The sequence below is a fragment of the Micropterus salmoides genome, unplaced genomic scaffold (genome assembly GCF_014851395.1).
Source record: "Micropterus salmoides isolate LMB-PRFRI ecotype aquatic unplaced genomic scaffold, ASM1485139v1 Ms_hic_scaffold_15, whole genome shotgun sequence".
Lineage (NCBI taxonomy): Eukaryota > Metazoa > Chordata > Actinopteri > Centrarchiformes > Centrarchidae > Micropterus > Micropterus salmoides.
The window spans coordinates 1,065,393-1,092,192 of NW_024040596.1; the positions used below are offsets into that span (position 1 = coordinate 1,065,393).

The 26,800-nt window shown below is 40.9% G+C and overlaps 1 protein-coding gene and 23 non-coding genes across 24 annotated transcripts in view; 1 reads left to right on the forward strand and 23 right to left on the reverse strand.

Annotated features, from left to right (window-relative positions):
- The window catches only part of LOC119903747 (myosin light chain kinase, smooth muscle-like), an 85,025-nt gene extending 75,192 nt beyond the window's left edge, over positions 1-9,833 (forward strand). The window contains 6 exon segments of the mRNA XM_038719973.1: positions 874-1,026; positions 1,244-1,367; positions 1,576-1,666; positions 2,864-2,992; positions 3,360-3,472; positions 5,086-9,833. Coding sequence (XP_038575901.1) covers positions 874-1,026; positions 1,244-1,367; positions 1,576-1,666; positions 2,864-2,992; positions 3,360-3,472; positions 5,086-5,217 — 742 coding nt within the window. The 3' untranslated portion in view covers positions 5,218-9,833.
- A 1,087-nt stretch (positions 9,834-10,920) lies between these two features.
- trnat-ugu lies at positions 10,921-10,995 on the reverse strand. The gene has a single exon. It is a non-coding gene; the product is annotated as a tRNA-Thr (tRNA).
- A 174-nt stretch (positions 10,996-11,169) lies between these two features.
- trnat-agu lies at positions 11,170-11,243 on the reverse strand. Its single transcript has one exon. It is a non-coding gene; the product is annotated as a tRNA-Thr (tRNA).
- A 301-nt stretch (positions 11,244-11,544) lies between these two features.
- Positions 11,545-11,618, reverse strand: trnan-guu. The gene has a single exon. It is a non-coding gene; the product is annotated as a tRNA-Asn (tRNA).
- Positions 11,619-13,053: 1,435 nt separating this feature from the next.
- trnat-ugu lies at positions 13,054-13,128 on the reverse strand. Its single transcript has one exon. It is a non-coding gene; the product is annotated as a tRNA-Thr (tRNA).
- Positions 13,129-13,302: 174 nt separating this feature from the next.
- trnat-agu lies at positions 13,303-13,376 on the reverse strand. Its single transcript has one exon. It is a non-coding gene; the product is annotated as a tRNA-Thr (tRNA).
- Positions 13,377-13,677: 301 nt separating this feature from the next.
- trnan-guu lies at positions 13,678-13,751 on the reverse strand. The gene has a single exon. It is a non-coding gene; the product is annotated as a tRNA-Asn (tRNA).
- Positions 13,752-14,975: 1,224 nt separating this feature from the next.
- Positions 14,976-15,050, reverse strand: trnat-ugu. Its single transcript has one exon. It is a non-coding gene; the product is annotated as a tRNA-Thr (tRNA).
- A 174-nt stretch (positions 15,051-15,224) lies between these two features.
- trnat-agu lies at positions 15,225-15,298 on the reverse strand. The gene has a single exon. It is a non-coding gene; the product is annotated as a tRNA-Thr (tRNA).
- Positions 15,299-15,599: 301 nt separating this feature from the next.
- On the reverse strand, positions 15,600-15,673 carry trnan-guu. The gene has a single exon. It is a non-coding gene; the product is annotated as a tRNA-Asn (tRNA).
- A 1,434-nt stretch (positions 15,674-17,107) lies between these two features.
- Positions 17,108-17,182, reverse strand: trnat-ugu. Its single transcript has one exon. It is a non-coding gene; the product is annotated as a tRNA-Thr (tRNA).
- Positions 17,183-17,356: 174 nt separating this feature from the next.
- trnat-agu lies at positions 17,357-17,430 on the reverse strand. Its single transcript has one exon. It is a non-coding gene; the product is annotated as a tRNA-Thr (tRNA).
- Positions 17,431-17,731: 301 nt separating this feature from the next.
- On the reverse strand, positions 17,732-17,805 carry trnan-guu. The gene has a single exon. It is a non-coding gene; the product is annotated as a tRNA-Asn (tRNA).
- Positions 17,806-19,031: 1,226 nt separating this feature from the next.
- Positions 19,032-19,105, reverse strand: trnat-ugu. Its single transcript has one exon. It is a non-coding gene; the product is annotated as a tRNA-Thr (tRNA).
- Positions 19,106-19,279: 174 nt separating this feature from the next.
- Positions 19,280-19,353, reverse strand: trnat-agu. Its single transcript has one exon. It is a non-coding gene; the product is annotated as a tRNA-Thr (tRNA).
- A 1,599-nt stretch (positions 19,354-20,952) lies between these two features.
- On the reverse strand, positions 20,953-21,026 carry trnat-ugu. Its single transcript has one exon. It is a non-coding gene; the product is annotated as a tRNA-Thr (tRNA).
- A 173-nt stretch (positions 21,027-21,199) lies between these two features.
- Positions 21,200-21,273, reverse strand: trnat-agu. Its single transcript has one exon. It is a non-coding gene; the product is annotated as a tRNA-Thr (tRNA).
- Positions 21,274-21,574: 301 nt separating this feature from the next.
- On the reverse strand, positions 21,575-21,648 carry trnan-guu. Its single transcript has one exon. It is a non-coding gene; the product is annotated as a tRNA-Asn (tRNA).
- A 1,325-nt stretch (positions 21,649-22,973) lies between these two features.
- On the reverse strand, positions 22,974-23,047 carry trnat-ugu. The gene has a single exon. It is a non-coding gene; the product is annotated as a tRNA-Thr (tRNA).
- Positions 23,048-23,218: 171 nt separating this feature from the next.
- trnat-agu lies at positions 23,219-23,291 on the reverse strand. The gene has a single exon. It is a non-coding gene; the product is annotated as a tRNA-Thr (tRNA).
- Positions 23,292-23,590: 299 nt separating this feature from the next.
- trnan-guu lies at positions 23,591-23,664 on the reverse strand. Its single transcript has one exon. It is a non-coding gene; the product is annotated as a tRNA-Asn (tRNA).
- Positions 23,665-24,986: 1,322 nt separating this feature from the next.
- Positions 24,987-25,060, reverse strand: trnat-ugu. The gene has a single exon. It is a non-coding gene; the product is annotated as a tRNA-Thr (tRNA).
- A 171-nt stretch (positions 25,061-25,231) lies between these two features.
- On the reverse strand, positions 25,232-25,310 carry trnat-agu. The gene has a single exon. It is a non-coding gene; the product is annotated as a tRNA-Thr (tRNA).
- Positions 25,311-25,604: 294 nt separating this feature from the next.
- Positions 25,605-25,678, reverse strand: trnan-guu. Its single transcript has one exon. It is a non-coding gene; the product is annotated as a tRNA-Asn (tRNA).
- Between the last annotated feature and the right edge of the window lie 1,122 nt (positions 25,679-26,800).

The following is a 26,800-nucleotide window of genomic DNA, read 5'->3' on the forward strand; positions in this document are numbered from 1 at the left end:
AAGAAACGATTATTATCAATTCCAATATTCATAGTAGATTTTTACCCAGCGGAAAAATGTATAATGATCACTTTTACTAAAAAATACACAGCACTGGAAAAGTTATAGCCGGTCAAAAAGCACAGGAGGGAGCCGCACGCTCTCTTGAAGGGACCGCAGAACACACCTCTATCAAAGGAAAAAACTACACTACTGCAGCATTAGCTTTGATGATCATGTAGCAACACAAAAGCTATGAGCAGCGGCTTTTATGCATGTTTACTTCATTCAAGTGGATCGCTGTCAGATAATGACCCGTCAGATGCAGAATCAACCCAGGACACATCGCTCAGCCCCCACCGTCAGACTCTCCTTCACTTCAATGCCTGTAGTGGGAAAGGCGTTGCCGATAGCAACATAGAATGTTTATCTAAACGCGTGACATGAACAGCGCTAACATGACTTCTCTATAGGGGTAAATTTTACCCGCTGACGCTTATAGATATAAATGCCCATGTTTTAAATCTGGCTTTATATTGACATTTTTTAACAATAGGGGGTGCTACATAACACTTTTAGGAAAAGTCAGAGACTGGGGGGCTTGAATATTATATAGAAACAAAGATACATATAATCAAAAAACAGCCGCAGCTAAATTTGGCGGTTCTAGTGTTAATGTTTGAAAAGTGAATCTGAGTCTTCTTCCCAGTGTTTTTCTACTTCCTGGCCAGCTATTTGATGTTTAGTGCTTGTGTTGTGTCTTCTCTTTTGTTTTATTTACCTGCCCAGGGACAAAAGATGCAAATTAGCTGCTAGCTAACTGTGGTGCACTGTCCCTGTCAAATAAACAGGAAATGAAAGTGAAAATTCAGCCTGTGTCTGTCGCCCTCTCAGGCTGAGCGGTCTGTCTCCCTTCATGGGCGACAACGACAACGAGACTCTGTCCAACGTCACCTCGGCCTCCTGGGACTTCGAGGACGAGGCCTTCGACGAAATCTCCGACAACGGCAAAGACTTCATCACCAACCTGCTGAAGAAGGACATGAAGTAAGAAAATACATTTTAAACATGCCGGCATTTAGCAAGGCAGCTAGCTTAGAGGGCTAGTTAGCAGTAAAAAGTACAGCTCGCCCCCACAAGGAGTCACTGCAGTAACGAGCTGCGTTCACTTTCTGCTCAGAGTCCTGGACATTTTGTCGTCCAGGTGAAACCGTTCAGACGGAGAACTGTGTTACAGTAAAATGCTGCTGTGTGTGTGCGTCAGGGCCCGGCTCACCTGTGCTCAGTGTTTTGAACACACCTGGCTGAAGCAGGACACCAACACCATGAAGGCCACGAAGCTCTCCAAGGAGAGGATGAAGAAGTATATCCTGAGGAGGAAATGGCAGGTAAACAACAACAACAACAACCTGTTAGCATCACAGCAAAGTCACAGGATGAAAACAAGACGACAAAAACGTGTTAGGAGATCAAAATAAATAATAATAAAACACCACACAGCCTGATGCTGCACAGTACTGTTAACCACGTCGCCATCCATCGTGGCCGACAGCACAGGAAGTGGTCATGTGACTGTTTCTTCTTCTTCTGTGGCAGAAAACGGGCCACGCTGTTCGAGCCATCGGCAGACTGTCGTCCATGGCCATGATGGCCGGAGTCAGCGCCAAGAAGGGCTCGCCCACCGAAGGTACAGCAGCTGTCAGGGTGTGATGGTGGGTGGCCCTGGCCCGGGTCCCCCACTGAAACCCCCCCTTTAAATAATACAACTGTCTCTGCTCCAGTTTGGCATTTTGGCCGTCGCCATCTCGGTTTTTTGGAACCAGACGTGAACATATTTGGACGAGAGAGTGGAGCTAGCTAGCTTGGTTAGCAAGGTGCATCTGTAATTAACATTCACTGTGATATTAGCTGGGATGCTACTGAAAAATGAGCAGCCGACTGCTGATGAGCTTTTTCAGCAGCGCTGGTTAAATGTACGCAGAGTCGCCCCCTGCTGGCTGCTAGAGAGGACGCAGGTTTAAGGTTTCACTCTTCAGACCCGGAGGTTCCCGCTTGGTTCAGACAGTTTGCCATCTTTATACCAACTTTAAACAGGGGCTGAAACTTTTGATCATCAAACACTTCATTTCCTGCATTCTGGTGAAAGTTTCTGAACCAATTTATGATGGAAATGTTTTTATTTATGTAAACGGAAACAAAATTCAGGAGGCAGGTGACATTTCAAAATGTATAAATACAGAATCTAAGTGAGTGCAGCTCCAGTCAGGCAACACATGCAGGCATGATTTAGTCTTCCGTCCTCTTTGTCATGTTCACAGGGAGAGAACGGAAAACTTGGCCAAAAAGAAACTGACCAGAAGTTGTTAAAGTTACTGACTGCTGCTGCACGTTTGTGGGTCATTTTATAATCAGCAGCTTGTTTTCTTTTTTAGCTTTTTAACGCACATTTGCTTCTTCTATATTTTAATTACACTGCATGTTTTCTTAAAATGCAAATAAACTTTTAAAGGGCATTTTCATTTGTTATTTAACCGCAAGCTACATTACAGAACATTTTAATAAATTATGCTTTAAAAAAGTGGTAGGGACGTGTCCCCAGCGTCCCCGGTGTAAATGACCCCTCTGGGAGACGAGCATCACATACAAGAACATCAGCATGATGAATTATGAGTGTTGTAGCTTAAAGTCTGTAGCTGTCACGGGTTTGAAGGGCAGGAAAGTGCAAGATTTCCCTCTGAGATGTAGGATGGAAATAAGTAAAATACATGAACCTCAAAAATAACTCAAGTACTTGACTGATGTTGTTCTGTTTGTACTGTAATTTACATTTAAAGATTAGTTGGGTCAGCTGACTGTGTGTGTGTTTATGTGTGTGTGCGTTCAGAGGATAACCAGTTCCTCGAGTGTTTGGAGTACGAGCAGAAGACGGAGTGTAAGCCGACTTTCAGCGCGGTCATCAAAGACGTGGAGGTGGTGGAGGGCAGCGCCGCTCGCTTCGACTGCAAGATCGAAGGTACGAGAGCTGAGACTGTCGATCGATCCGTCGGTCAAAGGAACATCAGGAAAAAGGGAAAAATGCCTGTTTTCCATCTTAAAGTGGTTCGGTTTGATTTTAACTCGAGTTGTAAATGTCAGAAATTACAAGCTCAGAAAAGTTCTTCCAGAGCTTTCAGCCACCTCTCCTGGAGTTGCTCCTTTGCCATGGAGATGGCGTAGTAATGGGAGTTTGAGTCACATGATGACAGCTGATGACGCTCGCCAAACGCTTCCATAAGTTTTAGTTCTGCGTTGGGATGTAGTTGAAGGCTCTGGGGGAAAAATATTTTAGTGGAGATTGACTTTGAGCTCTGATGGTGATGAAGCCCCGCCTGTGTCTGCAGGTTACCCGGACCCAGAGGTGGTGTGGTACAAAGACGACCAGCCGATCAAAGAGACCCGACACTTCCAGATCGACTACGACGAAGACGGGAACTGCAGCTTAGTCATTTCAGAGGTCAGAGGTCACCTGTCGCTGTTTCTGTCTGTGAAGATGTGACGAGTCATGAACAGGCGAGCGGAGGCTAGGGTTCATTTTGTCAGCCATTTTAAAATGTAGTCCTGTGTCAGATGTCCTTGTTAGTTTTTGTCATGTTTAGTTCACTATATACTATTTTTTTAGTCAAGTTTTAGTAAATTCAATTCAAATCAGCTTTATTGGCATGAATAATAACAACAGTGTTGCCAAAGCTACAAATAAATTACATAAGCATATAAATAATTAATTTCATACATTTCATTAAATAAGTAAATAAAACAGTAAAAGTTTGTGTATTAATAAAAAATAAAATAATAATAATAAAAATATATAAAATTCAAAAATTGCTCATATAATAATGTAATATGTAATCATGTAATATGCTTAAATAATAATAAAAGTAAGTAAATAAAACAGTAGTTGTGTGTGTTAAAAAATAAAAATCTTAAAAAATAAAATAAACAAATGAAACAGTAACGCGTATGTGTTAAAAAAAATAAAAATATATAAAAAAATAAAATAAATAAATGAAACAGTAACGTATGTGTGTGTGTGTGTGTGTGTGTGTGTGTGTGTGTTAAAAAATTAAAATAATATATTAAAAGAAAATAAATACATAAAATTGTAAATGTGTGTATATTAATAGACAAAAAATAAAAAAATTATTAATAATAAAATAAATAATAATAAAAATATATAAAATGTAAATGAAATGAAACAGTAACGTGTATGTGTTAAAAAAATTAAAATATATAAAAAAATAAAACAATAAATGAAACAGTATTGTGTGTGTGTGTGTGTCAAAGAATTAAAATAATATATTAAAAGAAAATAAATACATAAAACCGTAAACGTGTGTGTATATTAATAGACAAAACAAACAAACAAACAAAAAAATAATAATAATAATAATAATAAAAAATTTTAAATCAGTTTTAGTCATTAACCATCATTTTAGTCTTTTCTAACTCATTAGTATAATTCTGATCAGCATTTTGGTCAATCTGCTCAAACCAAAATAGAGATGTGATTCGAATGTTAGCTTTGTTCTCATTGTTATTGCAAAGGAGAAGTTAACGTACCTCATTCCCGGGGGTTAGCCTTAATATGCCGCTTCAAGTTTGTAGTGTTTCTTCAGAAATCTTTTTTCAGAAATCTCCGATATAATTTGACGCTCTGTTTTTTTGTCCGCCTCAATGTGTTTGAAATGGGACCAAATATCTAAGCGCCTCTTTCTCCTGAGCATGTTACGTTCATCACCACAGTAATGTTTCCCTCGCCCACCAGGCATTGCCCACAGGAAGAAAACAACACCGCTGAATGAACACTGTTCATTTAGAGGGAGAAAATATGGCCTGTAATATTTTGTCTCCTTGTTATACTGAAAAAAAGAAAGAGAGATTTTATTAACATTGTTATTTTATGAATTACATTTTAGTCTCGTCATTTTTCGCAGACAATTTAGCACGTTAATATAGTCACAGTCAGCATCTAAGGACATTGTCGCCTTCTCGTTTTAGTAGTTTCGTCTGACGAAAGTAACACTAGTGGAGGCGAGCTGGTACCATTTAACGATGTCTTGATACCCGCAGGTGTCCGGAGATGATGATGCGAAGTACACGGTGAAGGCGGTCAACAGTCTGGGGGAGGCGACCTGCACCGCAGAGCTGCTGGTGGAGGTGATGGCTGGAGAGGAGGAGGAGGAGGAGGAGGAGGAGGAGTAAAGCAGTGTTGGTCTGGACTCCCACAGTCTTCAGCCTGTCAGACCTGAGCAGGACAAACTTACCCACAAACATCTGATGGTGTTGTTGGAGGGGCAGGTGGGTGGGGCTTTAAAACAACAGCGTCTCCAAATTCCCCAGTCCAACCCCATTCTCTTTAATCACTACACTCCCTGTATACTTAATCTCCTCCTCCCAGTGATGGCCTTACCTACACCATGCTGTGTGCTAAGCCCCGCCCACCTCACACCTCAGGCAAGCAGAGGCCCCGCCCCTCTCAGGCGAGCATCTGATCATTAGTGGGTTTCCTCTTCAAGGTTAATTCATTGAATATTTCTTAAAGACATATGATTGAAACAGGATACTTTACTGTCCATTCTTAGATCATTTTTAAATATCTCTTAATTTAAAATAAAATCTAGCATCAGTGAAAATGACCCCGAGTAACAGCTGCTTGGTGAAGAAGAAGCAGCAAGCAATCAATGAACGTAAACACAAATATGTGTTTGTTTACAGAGAAATCTCCACAAGGAGCTTTAACATGCTAACAACTACATTTCCCATGATGTTTTAGACAGCAGTACAATGTCAGAGAATTGTGGGAGCTGTAGTCATTGCATGCTAACGACGAGGTGGTAAAATGTTATCTGAGAATATTAAGATGTTTCAGCTCGGCACAGAACACCGTGACAGAAAGCCTTGATGAGGAGACACACTGATGAAGAGCTGCTGGTGAAACACATGAAGTACAATCAAATGCTAATGAAATATGAAAACGTTTTTTCATCATAATAAATAACGTTCAGCCACAGCTCTCAGGGCCCCGCAGACTCATAGGAGCTGTAGTTGTTGGGACTTTAGGTCTCTGTCTGATGAAACCATGAAAAATGTAAAGTATGTGAACCCGACCTGCTCCCTGTGGGAGTCCAGGTGAGTAAGAAGATGGTGTGATGGAAGCAGTGAAGAAGAAGAAGAATGAGCTTTATATTCACAGAGTTGGGCCACTTCACAACAAAGTGGCTTACTGTAAGAAGAGTTAGCAGTTTATCGTGTTAGCACTGCAGCTAACAGACAAAAGGAAGGAAAATTACATTGATCACCTAAAGATGATCCATATTTTACTGATGAACTGATTAAAACTCACCAGAACTAGTTTCAGATAGACAGCAAGCTAACGTTTGTTAGAAAACGTCACCCTTACTAATGTTAAAATAGGATAAGAGGAACTTTTTTGAACCCACATCAGAGAAATTCACTTGTCAGAGCAGGCAGAAGTAGAAAAATATATATATACACATTATACTTTCACTTATACACATATGACCGTGATGGATAATTGTAATACGCACATACTGTGTAGCATTATACTAAAATATTAAAAGCTATAAAATGCTCAGTAGCTAATAACTGTTTGCTAATTAGCAGCAGAGGTGTGTCGGTGCTGTGGTGATTGATTTAAACTGTTTTAAATTATCAAAATAAAAATGGTACAGATTAAATAAATCAATATCAAATCACTTGTTTAAAAATAAAAAATGTATTGAAAATAATCATTCGCCCAAAACTAACTTCAGATAGAAACCAAAATAAAGTTCTTAACATGTCATGTTAGCAGCAGTCTGATCCGAGGGGAAGGAATTAAGTGCTTCGTTCATCTAAATATATTTTATACAGAAAAAAACAAAAATACAAATTAGTAAAACTAATAATTTGATAAAATAGTCATCAAAATAATTATTAGCTGCTGCATTTAGACATCTTGCTAAGCTAAATTTAGATAAAGAGCTAATTAACATTTGTTAGCTAACATCAGCCTAACTGATGTTAGCTTGCTAGCAACATTAGCTTACTAGCAACTACAATTTTTGCTGTTGGGAGTCAAATAAAATAACTTTCAACCATTAAAATCAACTTGTACAACTTAAATTACACAAATATCTAACACAAAAAAGTGGATTTATCAGTTATCAACATTTTAAATTGGATGCAGCCCTAAAGCTAACTTATCTAGACTAATGTTAGCATTCTAGCTAATACACATTAGCTTACATTATCATAGATTAGGTTGTAGAGGAGTGATTTAAAACAGCTTTGAACCATCGAAACACAGTTTGTGTTGATTAAATAAATCAAACTAGTTGAAAAATGAATGAGTGATTAATAGGAAAACTTAGCATCACAGATTTGGCATGCGAGGAGTGAATTAAAACACTGCTAGAGTGACAGTAGCTTATGTTTATCAGCTAGTGTCTATATCAAACATTAGCTAATGTGCCCTTGGGAATTAAAATAGTTTTGAACATCATATATTAATAACGTTACACAATGAGCGAGCAAACTTGGTAGCTCAACCCCACTCAGCAATGTTAGCACAGATGTCAGGATAGCCAGTCATGTTTTCCTTTTAATTCTCCCTAAAATGATTGAATTTTATTTGTTAGAAATGTTTTAATTTTCACAGCGTTCTCCAAGTTTTTATTCTTCTGCGATTGTGAAGCCTGGTGCAGTTGGATTGATGTAGTTCGGTGCACAAGAACACCAGTGACAAAGTTTACAAAAAACATTCAGGAAAAAACATGAAACCATGCCACCAAGTGCCTTAATGTGACCCAACTGTGTTGATATAAGGCTCAGGGTATGAACCACGATGATGCCGATATGTGATGATGATGAATTATATAACGATAACCCATTTGTTAGTGTATAACCTAGCTGCTCCCCGTTTGCACCTGACGTGTTCAGCTGAGAAATGTTGAATGGGTCAGTTTGGTTCTTCTCTTCTGTTTGAGCACTTTTCTTTCTGTCTTGTTTGTATTTTTTGACTTCGACAGCAGTTTTAGCCCAAAACCATCTGAAAGCTAGCATCACCTCTGCCTTACGTTGTTAGCCTTAAAGCAGTGCGGCGACACTTTTAATGACAATCTGGGCGATTTAAAATGTTTGCTACCAGACATTTGTCACGTTGTGGGACAAAATAGGTAATTTTTCCTTTTCGCTGCCTTAAAGAAAGTTTGTTACCAGTGTTGAAAGAAGAGAATTTACAAAAATCAGGGACTGTCTCTTAAAGTCTGTACGAAATGAAAAAATGCAGTTAAAGACATTGTTGGACATTTTGTCATAATTCTGACATTTGTGTCTTGTAAATATGACTTCGTGTCTCATAATTACATGATAGAAATCCCCATAAAAATATCAAAATTACAAGAAAATATCTTAAAATTATGAGAAAATATCTCAAACTTGCAAGAAAAATATCTCACAATTATGAAAAAGTATCTTAAAATTCTAGAAATTTTCTTAAAATTACACGAAAAATTCCTAAAATTAGTTGAAAGTATATCAAATTGCTAGAAAAATATCTCAGACTTATTAGAAAAATATCTCAAACATCTTATAATCACAAGAAAACCTCAAAATTATGTGAAAAAATCCTAAAATTACAAGTATCTCTGAATTAAAAGAAAATATCTCCAAATTTTAAGATCAAATAGTTTCATGATACAAATCTTGCAATGATAAGCACTATCTTCAAAATAACAAGATTTGTATCTTTTAAAAACGAGATGAAGACATCTAAAGATTACCAGTTGAGACACCGTCACATCTTTATCTCGTAACTATGACAGACGCTTTTATCCTAAGCGACTTACATTTGAGGAACTTAAAGAAAAGACCTTCTAGTTTCTAATTTGTACCTCAAAATTAATAAATATGTATCTTGTAAATGAGATATAGATTTTGTCATTTTGAGGTGCAATTCTCCGTTTGTTTTCTTACGGATTTTCTCATTTTACAATAACAAGATTAAAACGAGATGGTTCATCTCAAGAGGTTTTCCATGAATAAACTCACATTATAAGGATCTCGCAGCTGTCAGACAACATTTCGAATATTTCGTCTCTGGTGAATGCCGTGCACAATTCAAAAAATTAAAGTTTGTTGTTCTGTTATAAGAAACATAACGGCCTCTTAAATGCAGTTTTCTGAAAACAAGTTAACTGTTTAAAGTTAAAACCTCAGCAGCTTTAGGTGCCAGAATGTGACCTGTGTCCCGTCAGGTAGAAACAGGATGTGATTTAAAGGTGAGTTAACGTGTTGGTGCAACCGGGTGTTCACACTGATGTCGAAGTCATTTTCATTTTTATTTTTTTGCCACATTCCAGCTGTTTGTTTGTGCTTTGAAACAATTATTTAAAGGCTTTAAGGGCTGATTCAGTTTTCAACCAAAAACCAAAGAACCTTCTTTAAACCTTCACAGGTGTGTTTGTGTGTGATCTGCATTACGCCGTGTTACCTGGGCCTGTTTGTGTGTTTGGTGGTTGTTTGTTTTTAAGAATGTTTTAATTTTAGACTTATTTAATGCACAGATTCATAATTATAATATTTCAGCATCCGTCTTCTCTGAGATAATCTCGCCAGCACTTAATTTGTCACAGTTACAGTAATACTAAACCAAGCAGTGACTCACTCCTAGACTGATTTGTTTTTGTATTAGATGTAAGTTGATTATATTGCTCTAATTTTTATAATTATAAGAGTTTGATGAACTGCAGATGACATGTATGAGAACACTGTGTAGTTACTCACAGATACCAAATAAAATTTCTCACTAAACCAAAGATCTGCTGTGGCGTGTGATGTACCAAGACGGGGAGCCCACACCGTGTTGAAAGTAAAGATACACACTGCTGTGTTCATTACTGGTTTACCTGTGAGTCTGACTGGTGCAGAGAAAACTTCAACCTAAAAAGTATCAAAAAAATACAAGAAAAGTATCTAAAAAGTACGAGAAAAGTATCTAAAAAGTACAAGAAAAGTACCTAAAAAGTACGAGAAAAGTATCTAAAAAATACAAGAAAAGTATCAAAAAAATACAAGAAAAGTATCTCAAAAGTATGAGAAAACTGTCTCAAATTGCGAAGGTTAGGTGATCAGCCCATATTGTGAAAGAATAGTGACCCAGGTCTGTGATGTTCTTGTTTCTTCTCAAACAGCCAGTATTTCCTGTTTCTGGTCACCACGCATGTACTGAACTCTGTATCTGCCAACATTAAAATGAAATTGAAATTTCTGGGATGGTGACCTGCAGTCTTGCAGAATCAACCCGTCCTCACCAGAGAATCGGTCTAGACCATACTCTATGATGTTATTTACAGAAGCCCAACAATTCCCACCAAGAGCAAGCACATGTTGTTTTCTGATCAAACACGTTTCTTTTTGCACTGCTGTGCTCTCCCAGAGGATATTCATTCTTTGGTGAAGCTGCTATAATAGGAACCAGTTGGTTTCTGGATACCAAAGCCAGCATTTTCTACCAATTATTGTTGGGTAAAATAGGTCTCGACAGCAATAGCCCATTAAAACCAGTCTATATTCCAAGATGCAGAAGCAGCAGTGTAAGGTTGTGTCTCTCCTGTGTTGTGAATAGTTTCAAACCCACTGCACTGCTCGTTGCTGTTTTTCAGCAAAGGTGTTCAACTTTCACGCAGGCCCAACAGTAGCACTTGTCTGTCTTCCATGCTTTAGAAAATGTAGAGCAGCCTCTGGTGGGATCACCAGGACAGAAGTCAGTAAGGACCAGTACATCAAAGGACAGATTTTAGAAACAGCTGATTCAGTCAGAGGGTGTTTAAGTGTGTTAAGGGAGCAATTTCTTGTTTTCAGATTTGAATAGGTAGAGGCTCCCGTGGACACATTAAGTTGTAAAGGCACTGCTGGGATTTGAACCCAGGATCCTCCTGTTTACAAGACAGGCGCTTTCACCAACTAAGCCACAGCACCCGCCACAGGCAACTACGCTACCTGTTTCAGGTCGTCTAGTTTTGTAATCAAGTATTCGGATTGCCACGCTGTTCTCGTTCACTTGCGTTTTTCTTGAAGCTGCATAGAACGCACATGAGGTTATTCTCGTTTTTGTCTTTGGGAAGTGGCACATCGTTATTAAAAATGCCACTCAGGCACCGCTGGGATTTGAACCCAGGATCTCCTGTTTACTAGACAGGCACTTTGACCAACTAAGCCACGGCGCCATGCGTTTGGGTTACTTGACAGACTTTCCCGTGAATGTTTCAATGAAATCAAATGGGCTCGTTAACGTCTTTCATTCCTTTTTCAGTAAAAGCAAAGAAAAACAGACTTGCTATTCACTTCTAGGATGGCATGTGGTAGCGGAAAAGCCAACACCGTTAAGGCCTCTGGAGTCACAAGAGGACAAAGGGATGAGCTAGGCGAGATCAAGGGACAACGTGGCACTAGTCCTGTTTGACAAGAGGTACTTCGCAGTGGACGAAACGTTCAAAGAGCATGAACTTCCAAGGGCTATAGAGGAATCGTCCCTGGGTGGGCTTAAACCACCATCCTCTCGGTTAACAGCCGAGCGCACTGGCCACTTGCGCCACAGAGACGTGATTGTTGATCGTTCTAAACATCACGTGTACTCGTTTTCCAATCTCGGTTCCATGATGCTCAAAAGCCGTGTCCTTTGAAAGCAATTCACATATCGCGCCACTCACTCCTAGACTGATTTGTTTTTGTATTAGATGTAAGTTGATTATATTGCCCTAATTTTTTATAATTATAAGAGTTTGATGAACTGCAGATGACATGTATGAGAACACTGTGTAGTTACTCACAGATACCAAATAAAATTTCTCACTAAACCAAAGATCTGCTGTGGCGTGTGATGTACCAAGACGGGGAGCCCACACCGTGTTGAAAGTAAAGATACACACTGCTGTGTTCATTACTGGTTTACCTGTGAGTCTGACTGGTGCAGAGAAAACTTCAACCTAAAAAGTATCAAAAAAATACAAGAAAAGTATCTAAAAAGTATGAGAAAAGTATCTAAAAAGTAAAAGAAAAGTATCTCAAAAATACAAGAAAAGTATCTAAAAAATACAAGAAAAGTATCTAAAAAGTACGAGAAAAGTATCTAAAAAGTACAAGAAAAGTACCTAAAAAGTACGAGAAAAGTATCTAAAAAATACAAGAAAAGTATCAAAAAAATACAAGAAAAGTATCTCAAAAGTATGAGAAAACTGTCTCAAATTGCGAAGGTTAGGTGATCAGCCCATATTGTGAAAGAATAGTGACCCAGGTCTGTGATGTTCTTGTTTCTTCTCAAACAGCCAGTATTTCCTGTTTCTGGTCACCACGCATGTACTGAACTCTGTATCTGCCAACATTAAAATGAAATTGAAATTTCTGGGATGGTGACCTGCAGTCTTGCAGAATCAACCCGTCCTCACCAGAGAATCGGTCTAGACCATACTCTATGATGTTATTTACAGAAGCCCAACAATTCCCACCAAGAGCAAGCACAGGTTGTTTTCTGATCAAACACGTTTCTTTTTGCACTGCTGTGCTCTCCCAGAGGATATTCATTCCTTGGTGAAGCTGCTATAATAGGAACCAGTTGGTTTCTGGATACCAAGGCCAGCATTTTCTACCAATTATTGTTGGGTAAAATAGGTCTCGACAGCAATAGCCCATTAAAACCAGTCTATATTCCAAGATGCAGAAGCAGCAGTGTAAGGTTGTGTCTCTCCTGTGTTGTGAATAGTTTCAAACCCACTGCACTGCTCGTTGCTGTTTTTCAGCAAAGGTGTTCAACTTTCACGCAGGCCCAACAGTAGCACTTGTCTGTCTTCCATGCTTTAGAAAATGTAGAGCAGCCTCTGGTGGGATCACCAGGACAGAAGTCAGTAAGGACCAGTACATCAAAGGACAGATTTTAGAAACAGCTGATTCAGTCAGAGGGTGTTTAAGTGTGTTAAGGGAGCAATTTCTTGTTTTCAGATTTGAATAGGTAGAGGCTCCCGTGGACACATTAAGTTGTAAAGGCACTGCTGGGATTTGAACCCAGGATCCTCCTGTTTACAAGACAGGCGCTTTCACCAACTAAGCCACAGCACCCGCCACAGGCAACTATGCTACCTGTTTCAGGTCGTCTAGTTTTATAATCAAGTATTCGGATTGCCACGCTCTTCTTGTTCACTTGCGTTTTTCTTGAAGCTGCATAGAACGCACATGAGGTTATTCTCGTTTTTGTCTTTGGGAAGTGGCACATCGTTATTAAAAATGCCAGTCAGGCACCGCTGGGATTTGAACCCAGGATCTCCTGTTTACTAGACAGGCACTTTGACCAACTAAGCCACGGCGCCATGCGCTTTGGTTATTTGACAGACTTTCCCGTGAATGTTTCAATGAAATCAAATGGGCTCGTTAACGTCTTTCATTCCTTTTTCAGTAAAAGCAAAGAAAAACAGACTTGCTATTCACTTCTAGGATGGCATGTGGTAGCGGAAAAGCCAACACCGTTAAGGCCTCTGGAGTCACAAGAGGACAAAGTGATGAGCTAGGCGAGATCAAGGGACAACGTGGCACTAGTCCTGTTTGACAAGAGGTACTTCGCAGTGGACGAAACGTTCAAAGAGCGTGAACTTCCAAGGGCTAAAGAGGAATCGTCCCTGGGTGGGCTTGAACCACCATCCTCTCGGTTAACAGCCGAGCGCGCTGGCCAATTGCGCCACAGAGACGTGTTTGTTGATAGTTCAAAACATCACGTGTACTCGTTTTCCAATCTCGGTTCCATGATGCTCAAAAGCCGTGTCCTTTGAAAGCAATTCACATATCGCGCCACTCACTCCTAGACTGATTTGTTTTTGTATTAGATGTAAGTTGATTATATTGCCCTAATTTTTTATAATTATAAGAGTTTGATGAACTGCAGATGACATGTATGAGAACACTGTGTAGTTACTCACAGATACCAAATAAAATTTCTCACTAAACCAAAGATCTGCTGTGGCGTGTGATGTACTAAGACAGGGAGCCCACACCGTGTTGAAAGTAAAGATACACACTGCTGTGTTCATTACTAGTTTACCTGTGAGTCTGACTGGTGCAGAGAAAACTTCAACCTAAAAAGTATCAAAAAAATACAAGAAAAGTATGAGAAAACTGTCTCAAATTGCGAAGGTTAGGTGATCAGCCCATATTGTGAAAGAATAGTGACCCAGGTCTGTGATGTTCTTGTTTCTTCTCAAACAGCCAGTATTTCCTGTTTCTGGTCACCACGCATGTACTGAACTCTGTATCTGCCAACATTAAAATGAAATTGAAATTTCTGGGATGGTGACCTGCAGTCTTGCAGAATCAACCCGTCCTCACCAGAGAATCGGTCTAGACCATACTCTATGATGTTATTTACAGAAGCCCAACAATTCCCACCAAGAGCAAGCACATGTTGTTTTCTGATCAAACACGTTTCTTTTTGCACTGCTGTGCTCTCCCAGAGGATATTCATTTTGGTGAAGCTGCTATAATAGGAACCAGTTGGTTTCTGGATACCAAGGCCAGCATTTTCTACCAATTATTGTTGGGTAAAATAGGTCTCGACAGCAATAGCCCATTAAAACCAGTCTATATTCCAAGATGCAGAAGCAGCAGTGTAAGGTTGTGTCTCTCCTGTGTTGTGAATAGTTTCAAACCCACTGCACTGCTCGTTGCTGTTTTTCAGCAAAGGTGTTCAACTTTCACGCAGGCCCAACAGTAGCACTTGTCTGTCTTCCATGCTTTAGAAAATGTAGAGCAGCCTCTGGTGGGATCACCAGGACAGAAGTCAGTAAGGACCAGTACATCAAAGGACAGATTTTAGAAACAGCTGATTCAGTCAGAGGGTGTTTAAGTGTGTTAAGGGAGCAATTTCTTGTTTTCAGATTTGAATAGGTAGAGGCTCCCGTGGACACATTAAGTTGTAAAGGCACTGCTGGGATTTGAACCCAGGATCCTCCTGTTTACAAGACAGGCGCTTTCACCAACTAAGCCACAGCACCCGCCACAGGCAACTACGCTACCTGTTTCAGGTCGTCTAGTTTTGTAATCAAGTATTCGGATTGCCACGCTGTTCTCGTTCACTTGCGTTTTTCTTGAAGCTGCATAGAACGCACATGAGGTTATTCTCGTTTTTGTCTTTGGGAAGTGGCACATCGTTATGAAAAATGCCAGTCAGGCACCGCTGGGATTTGAACCCAGGATCTCCTGTTTACTAGACAGGCACTTTGACCAACTAAGCCACGGCACCATGCGTTTGGGTTACTTGACAGACTTTCCCGTGAATGTTTCAATAAAATCAAATGGGCTCGTTAACGTCTTTCATTCCTTTTTCAGTAAAAGCAAAGAAAAACAGACTTGCTATTCACTTCTAGGATGGCATGTGGTAGCGGAAAAGCCAACACCGTTAAGGCCTCTGGAGTCACAAGAGGACAAAGGGATGAGCTAGGCGAGATCAAGGGACAACGTGGCACTAGTCCTGTTTGACAAGAGGTACTTCGCAGTGGACGAAACGTTCAAAGAGCATGAACTTCCAAGGGCTATAGAGGAATCGTCCCTGGGTGGGCTTAAACCACCATCCTCTCGGTTAACAGCCGAGCGCACTGGCCACTTGCGCCACAGAGACGTGATTGTTGATCGTTCTAAACATCACGTGTACTCGTTTTCCAATCTCGGTTCCATGATGCTCAAAAGCCGTGTCCTTTGAAAGCAATTCACATATCGCGCCACTCACTCCTAGACTGATTTGTTTTTGTATTAGATGTAAGTTGATTATATTGCCCTAATTTTTTATAATTATAAGAGTTTGATGAACTGCAGATGACATGTATGAGAACACTGTGTAGTTACTCACAGATACCAAATAAAATTTCTCACTAAACCAAAGATCTGCTGTGGCGTGTGATGTACCAAGACGGGGAGCCCACACCGTGTTGAAAGTAAAGATACACACTGCTGTGTTCATTACTGGTTTACCTGTGAGTCTGACTGGTGCAGAGAAAACTTCAACCTAAAAAGTATCAAAAAATACAAGAAAAGTATCTAAAAAGTATGAGAAAAGTATCTAAAAAGTAAAAGAAAAGTATCTCAAAAATACAAGAAAAGTATCTAAAAAATACAAGAAAAGTATCTAAAAAGTACGAGAAAAGTATCTAAAAAGTACAAGAAAAGTACCTAAAAAGTACGAGAAAAGTATCTAAAAAATACAAGAAAAGTATCAAAAAAATACAAGAAAAGTATCTCAAAAGTATGAGAAAACTGTCTCAAATTGCGAAGGTTAGGTGATCAGCCCATATTGTGAAAGAATAGTGACCCAGGTCTGTGATGTTCTTGTTTCTTCTCAAACAGCCAGTATTTCCTGTTTCTGGTCACCACGCATGTACTGAACTCTGTATCTGCCAACATTAAAATGAAATTGAAATTTCTGGGATGGTGACCTGCAGTCTTGCAGAATCAACCCGTCCTCACCAGAGAATCGGTCTAGACCATACTCTATGATGTTATTTACAGAAGCCCAACAATTCCCACCAAGAGCAAGCACAGGTTGTTTTCTGATCAAACACGTTTCTTTTTGCACTGCTGTGCTCTCCCAGAGGATATTCATTCCTTGGTGAAGCTGCTATAATAGGAACCAGTTGGTTTCTGGATACCAAGGCCAGCATTTTCTACCAATTATTGTTGGGTAAAATAGGTCTCGACAGCAATAGCCCATTAAAACCAGTCTATATTCCAAGATGCAGAAGCAGCAGTGTAAGGTTGTGTCTCTCCTGTGTTGTGAATAGTTTCAAACCCACTGCACTGCTCGTTGCTGTTTTTCAGCAAAGGTGTTCAACTTTCACGCAGGCCCAACAGTAGCACTTGTCTGTCTTCCATGCTTTAGAAAATGTAGAGCAGCCTCTGGTGGGATCACCAGGACAGAAGTCAGTAAGGACCAGTACATCAAAGGACAGATTTTAGAAACAGCTGATTCAGTCAGAGGGTGTTTAAGTGTGTTAAGGGAGCAATTTCTTGTTTTCAGATTTGAATAGGTAGAGGCTCCCGTGGACACATTAAGTTGTAAAGGCACTGCTGGGATTTGAACCCAGGATCCTCCTGTTTACAAGACAGGCGCTTTCACCAACTAAGCCACAGCACCCGCCACAGGCAACTATGCTACCTGTTTCAGGTCGTCTAGTTTTATAATCAAGTATTCGGATTGCCACGCTCTTCTTGTTCACTTGCGTTTTTCTTGAAGCTGCATAGAACGCACATGAGGTTATTCTCGTTTTTGTCTTTGGGAAGTGGCACATCGTTATTAAAAATGCCAGTCAGGCACCGCTGGGATTTGAACCCAGGATCTCCTGTTTACTAGACAGGCACTTTGACCAACTAAGCCACGGCGCCATGCGCTTTGGTTATTTGACAGACTTTCCCGTGAATGTTTCAATGAAATCAAATGGGCTCGTTAACGTCTTTCATTCCTTTTTCAGTAAAAGCAAAGAAAAACAGACTTGCTATTCACTTCTAGGATGGCATGTGGTAGCGGAAAAGCCAACACCGTTAAGGCCTCTGGAGTCACAAGAGGACAAAGTGATGAGCTAGGCGAGATCAAGGGACAACGTGGCACTAGTCCTGTTTGACAAGAGGTACTTCGCAGTGGACGAAACGTTCAAAGAGCGTGAACTTCCAAGGGCTAAAGAGGAATCGTCCCTGGGTGGGCTTGAACCACCATCCTCTCGGTTAACAGCCGAGCGCGCTGGCCAATTGCGCCACAGAGACGTGTTTGTTGATAGTTCAAAACATCACGTGTACTCGTTTTCCAATCTCGGTTCCATGATGCTCAAAAGCCGTGTCCTTTGAAAGCAATTCACATATCGCGCCACTCACTCCTAGACTGATTTGTTTTTGTATTAGATGTAAGTTGATTATATTGCCCTAATTTTTTATAATTATAAGAGTTTGATGAACTGCAGATGACATGTATGAGAACACTGTGTAGTTACTCACAGATACCAAATAAAATTTCTCACTAAACCAAAGATCTGCTGTGGCGTGTGATGTACTAAGACAGGGAGCCCACACCGTGTTGAAAGTAAAGATACACACTGCTGTGTTCATTACTAGTTTACCTGTGAGTCTGACTGGTGCAGAGAAAACTTCAACCTAAAAAGTATCAAAAAAATACAAGAAAAGTATGAGAAAACTGTCTCAAATTGCGAAGGTTAGGTGATCAGCCCATATTGTGAAAGAATAGTGACCCAGGTCTGTGATGTTCTTGTTTCTTCTCAAACAGCCAGTATTTCCTGTTTCTGGTCACCACGCATGTACTGAACTCTGTATCTGCCAACATTAAAATGAAATTGAAATTTCTGGGATGGTGACCTGCAGTCTTGCAGAATCAACCCGTCCTCACCAGAGAATCGGTCTAGACCATACTCTATGATGTTATTTACAGAAGCCCAACAATTCCCACCAAGAGCAAGCACAGGTTGTTTTCTGATCAAACACGTTTCTTTTTGCACTGCTGTGCTCTCCCAGAGGATATTCATTCCTTGGTGAAGCTGCTATAATAGGAACCAGTTGGTTTCTGGATACCAAGGCCAGCATTTTCTACCAATTATTGTTGGGTAAAATAGGTCTCGACAGCAATAGCCCATTAAAACCAGTCTATATTCCAAGATGCAGAAGCAGCAGTGTAAGGTTGTGTCTCTCCTGTGTTGTGAATAGTTTCAAACCCACTGCACTGCTCGTTGCTGTTTTTCAGCAAAGGTGTTCAACTTTCACGCAGGCCCAACAGTAGCACTTGTCTGTCTTCCATGCTTTAGAAAATGTAGAGCAGCCTCTGGTGGGATCACCAGGACAGAAGTCAGTAAGGACCAGTACATCAAAGGACCGATTTTAGAAACAGCTGATTCAGTCAGAGGGTGTTTAAGTGTGTTAAGGGAGCAATTTCTTGTTTTCAGATTTGAATAGGTAGAGGCTCCCGTGGACACATTAAGTTGTAAAGGCACTGCTGGGATTTGAACCCAGGATCTCCTGTTTACAAGACAGGCGCTTTCACCAACTAAGCCACAGCACCCGCCGCAGGCAACTACGCTACCTGTTTCAGGTCGTCTAGTTTTGTAATCAAGTATTCGGATTGCCACGCTCTTCTTGTTCACTTGCGTTTTTCTTGAAGCTGCATAGAACGCACATGAGGTTATTCTCGTTTTTGTCCTTGGGAAGTGGCACATCGTTATGAAAAATGCCAGTCAGGCACCGCTGGGATTTGAACCCAGCATTTCCTGTTTACTAGACAGGCACTTTGACCAACTAAGCCACGGCGCCATGCGCTTTGGTTATTTGACAGACTTTCCCGTGAATGTTTCAATGAAATCAAATGGGCTCGTTAACGTCTTTCATTCCTTTTTCAGTAAAAGCAAAGAAAAACAGACTTGCTATTCACTTCTAGGATGGCATGTGGTAGCGGAAAAGCCAACACCGTTAAGGCCTCTGGAGTCACAAGAGGACAAAGGGATGAGCTAGGCAAGATCAAGGGACAACGTGGCACTAGTCCTGTTTGACAAGAGGTACTTCGCAGTGGACGAAACGTTCAAAGAGCGTGAACTTCCAAGGGCTATAGAGGAATCGTCCCTGGGTGGGCTTGAACCACCACCCTCTCGGTTAACAGTCAAGCGCGCTGGCCAATTGCACCACAGAGACTTGATTGTTGATAGTTCAAAACATCACGTGTACTCGTTTTCCAATCTCGGTTCCATGATGCTCAAAAGCCGTGTCCTTTGAAAGCAATTCACATATCGCGCCACTCACTCCTAGACTGATTTGTTTTTGTATTAGATGTAAGTTGATTATATTGCCCTAATTTTTATAATTATAAGAGTTTGATGAACTGCAGATGACATGTATGAGAACACTGTGTAGTTACTCACAGATACCAAATAAAATTTCTCACTAAACCAAAGATCTGCTGTGGCGTGTGATGTACCAAGACGGGGAGCCCACACCGTGTTGAAAGTAAAGATACACACTGCTGTGTTCATTACTAGTTTACCTGTGAGTCTGACTGGTGCAGAGAAAACTTCAACCTAAAAAGTATAAAAAAAATACAAGAAAAGTATGAGAAAACTGTCTCAAATTGCGAAGGTTAGGTGATCAGCCCATATTGTGAAAGAATAGTGACCCAGGTCTGTGATGTTCTTGTTTCTTCTCAAACAGCCAGTATTTCCTGTTTCTGGTCACCACGCATGTACTGAACTCTGTATCTGCCAACATTAAAATGAAATTGAAATTTCTGGGATGGTGACCTGCAATCTTGCAGAATCAACCCGTCCTCACCAGAGAATCGGTCTAGACCATACTCTATGATGTTATTTACAGAAGCCCAACAATTCCCACCAAGAGCAAGCACAGGTTGTTTTCTGATCAAACACGTTTCTTTTTGCACTGCTGTGCTCTCCCAGAGGATATTCATTCCTTGGTGAAGCTGCTATAATAGGAACCAGTTGGTTTCTGGATACCAAGGCCAGCATTTTCTACCAATTATTGTTGGGTAAAATAGGTCTCGACAGCAATAGCCCATTAAAACCAGTCTATATTCCAAGATGCAGAAGCAGCAGTGTAAGGTTGTGTCTCTCCTGTGTTGTGAATAGTTTCAAACCCACTGCACTGCTCGTTGCTGTTTTTCAGCAAAGGTGTTCAACTTTCACGCAGCCCAACAGTAGCACTTGTCTGTCTTCCATGCTTTAGAAAATGTAGAGCAGCCTCTGGTGGGATCACCAGGACAGAAGTCAGTAAGGACCAGTACATCAAAGGACAGATTTTAGAAACAGCTGATTCAGTCAGAGGGTGTTTAAGTGTGTTAAGGGAGCAATTTCTTGTTTTCAGATTTGAATAGGTAGAGGCTCCCGTGGACACATTAAGTTGTAAAGGCACTGCTGGGATTTGAACCCAGGATCTCCTGTTTACAAGACAGGCGCTTTCACCAACTAAGCCACAGCACCCGCCGCAGGGAGCTACACTACCTGTTTCAGGTCGTCTAGTTTTGTAATCAAGTATTCGGATTGCCACGCTCTTCTTGTTCACTTGCTTTTTCTTGAAGCTGCATAGAACGCACATGAGGTTATTCTCGTTTTTGTCTTTGGGAAGTGGCACATCGTTATTAAAAATGCCACTCAGGCACCGCTGGGATTTGAACCCAGGATCTGCTGTTTACTAGACAGGCACTTTGACCAACTAAGCCACAGCGCCATTCGGTTTGGTTATTTGACAGACTTTCCCGTGAATGTCTCAATGAAATCAAATGGGCTCGTTAACGTCTTTCATTCCTTTTTCAGTAAAAGCAAAGAAAAACAGACTTGCTGTTCACTTCTAGGATGGCATGTGGTAGCGGAAAAGCCAACACCGTTAAGGCCTCTGGAGTCACAAGAGGACAAAGGGATGAGCTAGGCGAGATCAAGGGACAACGTGGCACTAGTCCTGTTTGACAAGAGGTACTTCGCAGTGGACGAAACGTTCAAAGAGCGTGAACTTCCAAGGGCTAAAGAGGAATCGTCCCTGGGTGGGCTTGAACCACCATCCTCTCGGTTAACAGCCGAGCGCGCTGGCCAATTGCGCCACAGAGACGTGTTTGTTGATAGTTCAAAACATCACGTGTACTCGTTTTCCAATCTCGGTTCCATGATGCTCAAAAGCCGTGTCCTTTGAAAGCAATTCACATATCGCGCCACTCACTCCTAGACTGATTTGTTTTTGTATTAGATGTAAGTTGATTATATTGCCCTAATTTTTTATAATTATAAGAGTTTGATGAACTGCAGATGACATGTATGAGAACACTGTGTAGTTACTCACAGATACCAAATAAAATTTCTCACTAAACCAAAGATCTGCTGTGGCGTGTGATGTACCAAGACAGGGAGCCCACACCGTGTTGAAAGTAAAGATACACACTGCTGTGTTCATTACTAGTTTACCTGTGAGTCTGACTGGTGCAGAGAAAACTTCAACCTAAAAAGTATCAAAAAAATACAAGAAAAGTATCTAAAAAGTACAAGAAAAGTATCTAAAAAATACAAGAAATGAATCTAAAAAATACAAGAAAAGTATCAAAAAAATACAAGAAAAGTATCTCAAAAGTATGAGAAAACTGTCTCAAATTGCGAAGGTTAGGTGATCAGCCCATATTGTGAAAGAATAGTGACCCAGGTCTGTGATGTTCTTGTTTCTTCTCAAACAGCCAGTATTTCCTGTTTCTGGTCACCACGCATGTACTGAACTCTGTATCTGCCAACATTAAAATGAAATTGAAATTTCTGGGATGGTGACCTGCAATCTTGCAGAATCAACCCGTCCTCACCAGAGAATCGGTCTAGACCATACTCTATGATGTTATTTACAGAAGCCCAACAATTCCCACCAAGAGCAAGCACAGGTTGTTTTCTGATCAAACACGTTTCTTTTTGCACTGCTGTGCTCTCCCAGAGGATATTCATTCCTTGGTGAAGCTGCTATAATAGGAACCAGTTGGTTTCTGGATACCAAGGCCAGCATTTTCTACCAATTATTGTTGGGTAAAATAGGTCTCGACAGCAATAGCCCATTAAAACCAGTCTATATTCCAAGATGCAGAAGCAGCAGTGTAAGGTTGTGTCTCTCCTGTGTTGTGAATAGTTTCAAACCCACTGCACTGCTCGTTGCTGTTTTTCAGCAAAGGTGTTCAACTTTCACGCAGGCCCAACAGTAGCACTTGTCTGTCTTCCATGCTTTAGAAAATGTAGAGCAGCCTCTGGTGGGATCACCAGGACAGAAGTCAGTAAGGACCAGTACATCAAAGGACAGATTTTAGAAACAGCTGATTCAGTCAGAGGGTGTTTAAGTGTGTTAAGGGAGCAATTTCTTGTTTTCAGATTTGAATAGGTAGAGGCTCCCGTGGACACATTAAGTTGTAAAGGCACTGCTGGGATTTGAACCCAGGATCTCCTGTTTACAAGACAGGCGCTTTCACCAACTAAGCCACAGCACCCGCCGCAGGAGCTACGCTACCTGTTTCAGGTCGTCTAGTTTTGTAATCAAGTATTCGGATTGCCACGCTTCTTGTTCACTTGCGTTTTTCTTGAAGCTGCATAGAACGCACATGAGGTTATTCTCGTTTTTGTCTTTGGGAAGTGGCACATCGTTATTAAAAATGCCACTCAGGCACCGCTGGGATTTGAACCCAGGATCTCTGTTTACTAGACAGGCACTTTGACCAACTAAGCCACGGCGCCATGCGTTTGGTTATTTGACAGACTTTCCCGTGAATGTTCAATGAAATCAAATGGGCTCGTTAACGTCTTTCATTCCTTTTTCAGTAAAAGCAAAGAAAAACAGACTTGCTATTCACTTCTAGGATGGCATGTGGTAGCGGAAAAGCCAACACCGTTAAGGCCTCTGGAGTCACAAGAGGACAAAGGGATGAGCTAGGCGAGATCAAGGGACAACGTGGCACTAGTCCTGTTTGACAAGAGGTACTTCGCAGTGGACGAAACGTTCAAAGAGCGTGAACTTCCAAGGGCTAAAGAGGAATCGTCCCTGGGTGGGCTTGAACCACCATCCTCTCGGTTAACAGCCGAGCGCGCTGGCCAATTGCGCCACAGAGACGTGTTTGTTGATAGTTCAAAACATCACGTGTACTCGTTTTCCAATCTCGGTTCCATGATGCTCAAAAGCCGTGTCCTTTGAAAGCAATTCACATATCGCGCCACTCACTCCTAGACTGATTTGTTTTTGTATTAGATGTAAGTTGATTATATTGCCCTAATTTTTTATAATTATAAGAGTTTGATGAACTGCAGATGACATGTATGAGAACACTGTGTAGTTACTCACAGATACCAAATAAAATTTCTCACTAAACCAAAGATCTGCTGTGGCGTGTGATGTACAAGACAGGGAGCCCACACCGTGTTGAAAGTAAAGATACACACTGCTGTGTTCATTACTAGTTTACCTGTGAGTCTGACTGGTGCAGAGAAAACTTCAACCTAAAAAGTATCAAAAAAATACAAGAAAAGTATCTAAAAAGTACAAGAAAAGTATCTAAAAAATACAAGAAATGAATCTAAAAAATACAAGAAAAGTATCAAAAAATACAAGAAAAGTATCTCAAAAGTATGAGAAAACTGTCTCAAATTGCGAAGGTTAGGTGATCAGCCCATATTGTGAAAGAATAGTGACCCAGGTCTGTGATGTTCTTGTTTCTTCTCAAACAGCCAGTATTTCCTGTTTCTGGTCACCACGCATGTACTGAACTCTGTATCTGCCAACATTAAAATGAAATTGAAATTTCTGGGATGGTGACCTGCAATCTTGCAGAATCAACCCGTCCTCACCAGAGAATCGGTCTAGACCATACTCTATGATGTTATTTACAGAAGCCCAACAATTCCCACCAAGAGCAAGCACAGGTTGTTTTCTGATCAAACACGTTTCTTTTTGCACTGCTGTGCTCTCCCAGAGGATATTCATTCCTTGGTGAAGCTGCTATAATAGGAACCAGTTGGTTTCTGGATACCAAGGCCAGCATTTTCTACCAATTATTGTTGGGTAAAATAGGTCTCGACAGCAATAGCCCATTAAAACCAGTCTATATTCCAAGATGCAGAAGCAGCAGTGTAAGGTTGTGTCTCTCCTGTGTTGTGAATAGTTTCAAACCCACTGCACTGCTCGTTGCTGTTTTTCAGCAAAGGTGTTCAACTTTCACGCAGGCCCAACAGTAGCACTTGTCTGTCTTCCATGCTTTAGAAAATGTAGAGCAGCCTCTGGTGGGATCACCAGGACAGAAGTCAGTAAGGACCAGTACATCAAAGGACGATTTTAGAAACAGCTGATTCAGTCAGAGGGTGTTTAAGTGTGTTAAGGGAGCAATTTCTTGTTTTCAGATTTGAATAGGTAGAGGCTCCCGTGGACACATTAAGTTGTAAAGGCACTGCTGGGATTTGAACCCAGGATCTCCTGTTTACAAGACAGGCGCTTTCACCAACTAAGCCACAGCACCCGCCGCAGGCAACTACGCTACCTGTTTCAGGTCGTCTAGTTTTGTAATCAAGTATTCGGATTGCCGCGCTCTCTTGTTCACTTGCGTTTTTCTTGAAGCTGCATAGAACGCACATGAGGTTATTCTCGTTTTTGTCCTTGGGAAGTGGCACATCGTTTAAAAATGCCACTCAGGCACCGCTGGGATTTGAACCCAGGATTCCTGTTTACTAGACAGGCACTTTGACCAACTAAGCCACGGGCCATGCGCTTTGGTTATTTGACAGACTTTCCCGTGAATGTTTCAATGAAATCAAATGGGCTCGTTAACGTCTTTCATTCCTTTTTCAGTAAAAGCAAAGAAAAACAGACTTGCTATTCACTTCTAGGATGGCATGTGGTAGCGGAAAAGCCAACACCGTTAAGGCCTCTGGAGTCACAAGAGGACAAAGGGATGAGCTAGGCGAGATCAAGGGACAACGTGGCACTAGTCCTGTTTGACAAGAGGTACTTCGCAGTGGACGAAACGTTCAAAGAGCGTGAACTTCCAAGGGCTATAGAGGAATCGTCCCTGGGTGGGCTTGAACCACCATCCTCTCGGTTAACAGCCGAGCGCGCTGGCCAATTGCGCCACAGAGACTTGATTGTTGATAGTTCAAAACATCACGTGTACTCGTTTTCCAATCTCGGTTCCATGATGCTCAAAAGCCGTGTCCTTTGAAAGCAATTCACATATCGCGCCACTCACTCCTAGACTGATTTGTTTTTGTATTAGATGTAAGTTGATTATATTGCCCTAATTTTTTATAATTATAAGAGTTTGATGAACTGCAGATGACATGTATGAGAACACTGTGTAGTTACTCACAGATACCAAATAAAATTTCTCACTAAACCAAAGATCTGCTGTGGCGTGTGATGTACCAAGACGGGAGCCCACACCGTGTTGAAAGTAAAGATACACACTGCTGTGTTCATTACTAGTTACCTGTGAGTCTGACTGGTGCAGAGAAAACTTCAACCTAAAAAGTATCAAAAAATAAAAGAAAAAGTATGAAAGAAATACAAGAAAAGTCTATCTCAAAGTATGAGAAGGTTAGGTGATCAGCCCATATTGTGAAAGAATAGTGACCCAGGTCTGTGATGTTCTTGTTTCTTCTCAAACAGCCAGTATTTCCTGTTTCTGGTCACCACGCATGTACTGAACTCTGTATCTGCCAACATTAAAATGAAATTGAAATTTCTGGGATGGTGACCTGCATCTTGCAGAATCAACCCGTCCTCACCAGAGAATCGGTCTAGACCATACTCTATGATGTTATTTACAGAAGCCCAACAATTCCCACCAAGAGCAAGCACAGGTTGTTTTCTGATCAAACACGTTTCTTTTTGCACTGCTGTGCTCTCCCAGAGGATATTCATTCCTTGGTGAAGCTGCTATAATAGGAACCAGTGGTTTCTGGATACCAAGGCCAGCATTTTCTACCAATTATTGTTGGGTAAAATAGGTCTCGACAGCAATAGCCCATTAAAACCAGTCTATATTCCAAGATGCAGAAGCAGCAGTGTAAGGTTGTGTCTCTCCTGTGTTGTGAATAGTTTCAAACCCACTGCACTGCTCGTTGCTGTTTTTCAGCAAAGGTGTTCAACTTTCACGCAGGCCCAACAGTAGCACTTGTCTGTCTTCCATGCTTTAGAAAATGTAGAGCAGCCTCTGGTGGGATCACCAGGACAGAAGTCAGTAAGGACCAGTACATCAAAG